Source organism: Panicum virgatum, chromosome 8K, assembly GCF_016808335.1.
Source record: "Panicum virgatum strain AP13 chromosome 8K, P.virgatum_v5, whole genome shotgun sequence".
NCBI classification, from domain to species: Eukaryota; Viridiplantae; Streptophyta; class Magnoliopsida; order Poales; family Poaceae; genus Panicum; species Panicum virgatum.
The window spans coordinates 8872809-8879765 of NC_053143.1; the positions used below are offsets into that span (position 1 = coordinate 8872809).

A 6957-nucleotide genomic window follows, 5' to 3' on the forward strand; every position below is an offset into this window, starting at 1 on the left:
TATTCAGATCGGCAACGTGCGCTTCAATTGTTGGCATATCGGCTGCCACAGAAAACACGGCAAGCCAGTTGTTTGAGTTTGTGCTGCCGATAGCAAGAAAAGCCAATGAAGTTGTTGGACTAATTCATCGGCTGCCCTATTTTCAGCTGTAGGGGATTGGTCGGCAACAAGAGGCATATAATGCTATTCCATGGTCGATGATACGTAGTCGACGGGCATTAGCCAACGCAATCTCTGTAGAGGTTTCACTATGGTCCAGATATTCAGGAAAAAGTGTACCAGTGATTATTACGAGATAGTCGATATATTTGTCGGCTCTATGGTGAGACTGATCGTCAGAAACCAGAAGCCATTACAAGCGGCCGGGTCGTCAGAATCAACGACGTCATCGATACTCGTCGTTACCTTAGTCAGGCGGCCGGCGGGAGCAAAGAAAGACATCCGTCAAAGCATTCACTGTATACAGACGGGATTCTCGTCTCAGTTTATTTCAACAAAAGATGGATGATGAGCAGAAGCTACGTGCATACATACAGTTTGTCTCCGTCGGCTAACAACGAGATATGTACAAGGGCAGAGGGTTTGTACCATGCGGATTTATTTGAGCTGCATGAAGAAATTTGGAAGAACAAATCGGCTACCTGTTGTTCAGGAACCAGCTGACAGAAGGAAATATACAACCGATATACTTCAAGGTTGTTTGTTAAAGCCGGCCAAAATTGTAGGTATATCTCATGTAAAAGACGGAGAACAAAAAAGTTAAAATATAAAAGAAACAAGTGACGCATTGAACGTCTGCACCAATGAACCTTATCTCTTTGGCCTCTTAAACCTTATCTCTCCGATTTACTTCCTGTGCTCGTCCTCGTCTCTCTCTGTGGCTCGTTTCTCTCCACGGTGGGCAGCAGGAAGCGGCGTGCGGCGGCCGGCGCGGCACAAGGCGGAGATGGCGAGCGGCGGTCAGCGGTCGGCGCGGCGCGTGGCGGGAGACGGCGTGCGGCCGGCGCGGCGCGTGGCCGGAGACGGAGTGCGGCGGCCGGCGCGGCGCGGCGCGGTACGGTACGGGAGGCGGAGCGCAGCTTGGCTGGGGATGCTGAGCGCGGTGGCCGGCGATGCCACGCGCGGTCTGGCGGCCGGCGGCCGACGCGTGAGGCGAGTGTGGCGCGAAAGGGAGGATTTGGCGCCAAAGCCTCGCGGGCGCACTGCATCCGTCGACTCCGTCGGTGACTCAAAGCCATCGCATACAACGCATGACGAGCTGTCTGCATCGCGTCGGAGCACGAGCCGATGCCGTCGTCTCGTGAGACGACGGCACCATGCGGTTCGATCCGAAATCACCTCGTTGATCGCAAAAAACCGAATAAAGACGACCTATTAATGACCGTTGTACATGCCCTCAGAGGGCCAGGAGCATCCACACGAAGCAAGCACGATCATGCCGCTGGTGGCCGCCGCCGGGGGCTGTTATATATAACCCGCGCGACTGCGATAGGAGGTGTCGCAGGCAGAAGCTTTTCCTTATACTGTACGTAATCCGATCTTTTTATTTGGGCCGCGCATACGTTTGTTGCAGTAGGCCCACAAGTCTGGTTCCAGCTCTTTCGCGAGCCGTGGGCGCTTTCCCTTTGCCATTTGCGTTCATCTTTCTTTTTTTTTTGCGAAAGTGTTCATCTTATTTCTTTTTTAGACAACTACACACGAGTGCACGTCGATCGCATAAGATGTTCTGGCCGTGGCTATGTGAATATTAAATTACAATAGTATGTGTCATTTACGTTAATTTTTTAAAAAAACTAGACCACACTTAGTATGTTTGGATGATATTTTCCGTGGAACAATTTATTAGTGAAGCTAGAACAATTATTCCACTTTGACTAAATTGTAAATCTGGAACAATTGTTCCACTTTTACAATAAATTTTTTCTACCTTTACAATTTAATTGTTCCAGCAAGAAATGATCTATGTTTATAAAATTTATAACTTTATAAAGAAAAGAAACAAAAGAAAAGGAACATTTTTTTGAGTAATTAACAAGAAAAGGAACATGAGAAGGAGAAAAGGGGCAAACCAGAAACATACAAGAACTAGCATGGATGTCATCACGAAGCTGGAGCCACCGAGGCACGCATGTGCAGCTGATGGCTGATGGCTGATGGCTGATGGCTGATGGCGTTACTGCCATGTGAATCATTGCAGATCGGTTGACGCCGAAGAAAATTTAATCATGGGGCGATATTTGCTTTCTTTTTTCTCAGGCCGCCGCCCACCCGCTCCCCGCCGATCCTACCCTTCTGTCTGTTTCTCTCTCTTTTTCTAATTGTGACACCAAACCAAAATAAATAGATCAACCAAAAACTCATATATTCTCCTAAATGAATTAGTACATGGTAAACAGTCACGACACCAAACCAAAACGTACAGTCTAACCAAACAGAGAGCCTAAAAAAGTATTATTACTCTGGAACAAAAAATATAATTGGAACTGGAACTTTTTGTTTCATCGCATATGAGAAGAAAAGTTTTCCATTGGAACAAATTGTAGAATTTGATATATCCAACTGGACCATTGAAACAAAATGTTTCATTGGAACAAATATTAGAATTTGTTCAATTGGATCCAATTTCACCATTGGAACAAAATGGAACAAATGTTCCATCGGAACAAATATTAGAATTTGTTCAATTATTACCATTGGAACTAAAAATTGTTCCACTGGAACAAATTGTTTTATTGGAACAATATGTGGCCGCTAGATCTGAGAAAACACATGATGTCATCACATTAAGATTTATTAGTGGATTCATAACCACATAGTGACATTAATAAAAAGAACCATTGCATCCACACTGAAAAAAGAGTGACAGAGAGAACAGAGAACGAAATATGGTAACAGAGTGAAACGGGTGAGACTATGGATCGCAAGAGGCGATGACAACGGGAACCATCGCCTAAAGATTAATAAATTAGCGCGGTATTCAATGGGCCGACAACCCATAAATCTATACAGACTGTTTACACGTGCATGATTTGTGGGCCCCCAGGCGTACAAATACCCAGGTTCCGTTGTGCCTTACTGCCTTACTGTACTTGTCCCATGATCAGTCCGCAAGTACGCACAACAACACCGGTATCACAACTGCACTCAAAAATATGTTAGTGATATTATAATTTAATCAGAGCCAATAATTTGCAGCAGAAGCAACAGAAATATAGGACTTCCATCCTATAGTAGTGTGCATCACCATTCCCACAGGCAACTGACTGGACCCGCATCCTTCGGCAATGAACTGAACTGAGACGGCTTTTCTTCGAACTCTGGATTTTAAAATTTTAGCAACAAGGATGAGTACAATTTTGTACTCGCAAGACTTCGAGTGTATCTCAAAAAATCCTATAATATATGCATGGTTAATCAAGGAAGGCTGACAGGTTCACTAGCACTAGGCTGCATTTTATTTGGGTGTATCTTTATACGCATAATTTTGAAAATATTTTATTTTATATAAAATAGACTGACATCACCAATCATGACTCCCCATTTTCCATTTCGCAGTTCTTTGATCCTCTTAATAGGTCCATCATCCTTTGAACCGGTGCAAGTGTTGTCAAACAATTCACATACCAAGTTTTTCAAACCAAAACTTCTAAAACCGGCGACTAGCTCAAGCGCTCTTGACCGTGAGCACGGCTATTCGAATAGTTTTACACTCTGCAGAGGTTGTACACTTTACCCATACGACATGTTTCGCTTTGATGCCAGCGCAGGATCAGCACGCACATACACAATTCCTTAGATGTGTCGGCAAGCTAACATGACAGAGCCATTACATCAGTCGGACCCAAAATATGCTACACGACAGACTGCCCGAGTATCGCGGCTCCGTACATCTGACCGGGTTAGCTACCCCGACACCGACGAGCTCCTCGAGCACTCAGGCGGTAGCATCCTCTTGGGCCGACTGACTTAATAAGCTAAGGCCAATGCCCATTAGCCGTATGGTTGCACTGTAATACTTGACTAGAATAATGCCAATTACCGGTCCTTAATTTGGCACGGGTGATAAATCCCTAAAATGCGCCGGAAACGCATACAGAACCAAGCCATATCCATCATCCATTTTTTCCATCCATTTTACCATCCATATTCTTTTTCTTCATCCTCATACCATCAAAATCGCTAGACCATATATTCACCCGCGTCTACCATAAAGTTTTTATCCTTTAAAAATAACTCTATAAATATATTTTTTCTTTAAAAGACACCAACCCATGTGATGCTAGTTAACTACTGCACAAAATACTAAGCCAACTAAGCATGTGACTCTGAACTACGCGAATAACCCATAACCTTAGGGTAACAAGGTATAAAAAGGGTATAAAATAACAAGGAAGGTAAATGCATTAAAATAGGACGTGTCTACCCGACATAAAATGATATTTGGACTCATAAAATCATCATCGCATGCATATATTTATAGGCTTAGGAATTTAAATAGGAGCAAAAATGATCAAGGGGGTGCTTGCCTTGTTACCGATCGTTCATATTCTCAACTCTCAAGTAACAGCTCAGTGTCTCGCTCGGCGTCTGGCGCAGTCACGAACGTCTCGTCGTCTACGCGAATCGGACGAACGACAATACATGCAAAACAACCAAATAAACAGCAATGAACAACCAAATAAACACCATGAGATGATAGAGCATGATTTTAGAAAATTTCTAAAAAAATAAGTATTTAACTTAAAGTTTATTTGGACAAATTATGCAGGTTTGAAACTTAAAATAGTTTAAAAGGTGTGTGTGTGTATTTTTCCTTTTTATTAATATTTTTTGTGAAGGAAAACGGCAAGAGTGCAAATCACGTGTTGATGTGAGCTCTTAAGGTTAAGTGTAATCCAAACGTATTCTCTCTTTTATTTTTCTAAAGGAAAACGGCCACTTGCATCCTTAATTAGAGCTCTTTGCCTCGGGTGTATGGGCATGTGTAGCCTTGCGCTCTCGGTGTCCAACATCACCTGGTTTGCGGCGACTTGGATTGTGCCCCGGGGTGTGCAAGAACAGCGGCAAGCGCGACGTCCTCTGGCATCGTACACGCACACGGTGCTCGGCATGGCCGGGTCGTGTCGCGTGTCCGCCCGTGACAAGGTCGGGAGGTAGCGGCCGTGATTTCCAGGTGCAGGCTTTTGGTAGCTGGGTGAATTTTACGCGTGCGCGAGTCCCATGGCGTTCCATGGCCACGGCACGGCTGTGTCACGCGCGAAGTTCCGGTAGTCCGGGCTCGCGGCGGTGACACGACTGCTGCATTCTACGACGTATTTGATGTTTGGCTTCGGCGTTGTTCCCCGGTTCGCGGTGTCGGCCTCAATCTCCGGCTCGGCTTCCTCGTGCTCGTGGCCGTCGACGTCATCATTGCTCCCGGTAGCAGCTTCAGCTCAGCGTCGTCGTCTTAACGTCGCGGCAGAACAGCTCGGTTATGTTAGAGCGGCACAGAGGCAGGGCCTTTGGTCGTGGCATAGCGTGCGCAGGCGCGCGATCACCCATCTCCCCTGGGGTCGCGGCGGCCGACAAGGGCAAGGGTGGTGAACGGTTCGTGGCCTGGTTTCAACAAGCAAGACCGTGGCGTGTGGACGTGCTGCATCAGGAACATTGCAGGACCAAAGAAACTAACAAAGGCATCAGGCCAAAGATGAGTCTCGTGGCTTGCTAGTTGCACCACACGTGCTTGACGATTTGTCCAAACGGACTGCGCCATCGGCGGTCCGGAACATCGTGGCGTGCTCCCGTGCATCCTCACGATGCTAGCAGGACTGAATGCAAGGCGGCGGCTTGGCAAGGTGAGGCGACGATGTGGCCGCGCGGGGCATCGGCAACCGTAGCTCACGCCGGCAGCACTAGGACATCGGGAGTGGGACATCGACGCTCACCGTGGGTCGACGGTGAAGGCGTGGCCGGCGTGGTGACGCGGACAGGCTCGCCGATCGCTTGCGGTTCAACGGGTCGGCGCCGGCGGCTTGGGCATCCTCGAGCTCGCGGTGGTCGTCGTCGTCGTGGTTGGCGCAGCGGCGTTGCAGCTTCCGACCCGGCAGCTCCTCCGACTTGTGGCTGGCGTCGGCGTCGGCGGTGCTGTTGGTGCTGCTCGTGGCTTCGGACTGGACGGAGGAGAGCCGAAGAAGCCGGTCCGCGATGCACGACGGCGGAGGTCGGCGGCACGGAAAGGCGTGGCGGCTTCTTGCTGCTGCTAGCAGAGAGCAGGGAGCTCTGCTTTGCTTCCTGCATGGTCTGCCGGAGAGAGAAAGGGCAGCGAAATGGCGACTGGAGTTACAGCTGCTAGTGTTTGCTTGTTGGCCGAGAGAAGCGACTTGTTCTTGCGATCGATGGATGAAGAAAGAACAGAAGAAGATCAGGGAGAGAGAGGATCCATGAGAGCTGCTAGAGAAGAAAGGCAGGAGGGAAAGATCGAGCGAAGAGGGCGGGGAGGCATGCTCCTCGTTGTTGTGCTGCTTTGGTGGAATAGAAGAGCGACTAGAAGAGAACTGAGATGCCGACAGAGAGAGGGAAGCTGAGAGAGAGGAGGTGAGCGGCGTGCTCGGCGTGCGGAGGAAGAGCAGGAGAGAAGTGCATGCATACATGTGCAGGGATCAGGGAGTGAAAGAGACGTGAGAGAGAGAGAGAGAGAGAGAGAGAGAGAGAGAGAGGAGGGAGTTAAAACTACTCTTACGTGTAAGAGCTCGTGTAAAAGCTAAAGCATACATGTGTGTGCTTGCTGTGTGTTTGCTGTGTCCACCGACGGAGAGAGAAAGAGTTAAATGTGTGCATGCATGTGTACTAGTGTGGAGTGAGTGAGTGAGTGAGAGAAGAGAGCAGATGCAGCGCTCGCTGCCGGCTGCTCCACTTGTTGACTAGCTTGCTTGTTCAGTGCATGTCAATGGGAGATGGGAAGAGCAGGCAAACTTAAAT

At 48.0% G+C, this 6957-nt stretch overlaps 1 protein-coding gene across 2 annotated transcripts; it reads right to left on the reverse strand.

Annotated features, from left to right (window-relative positions):
• Positions 1 to 2761: 2761 nt before the first annotated feature.
• On the reverse strand, positions 2762 to 6663 carry LOC120643841. 2 transcript variants are annotated; one of them, XR_005663216.1, is made up of 2 exons: positions 5925 to 6663; positions 2762 to 4614 (listed from the first exon to the last, which is right to left on the reverse strand). XR_005663216.1 is itself a non-coding variant. In XM_039920320.1 (2 exons), exons 1-2 carry the CDS (start codon positions 6627 to 6629, stop codon positions 3133 to 3135), a joined length of 711 nt encoding a protein of 236 aa, XP_039776254.1. In that variant the 5' UTR covers positions 6630 to 6663; the 3' UTR covers positions 2776 to 3132. The 2 variants fall into 2 exon arrangements, 1 of the variants encoding a protein (XP_039776254.1); XM_039920320.1 differs by having other exon boundaries at positions 2776 to 3138.
• Between the last annotated feature and the right edge of the window lie 294 nt (positions 6664 to 6957).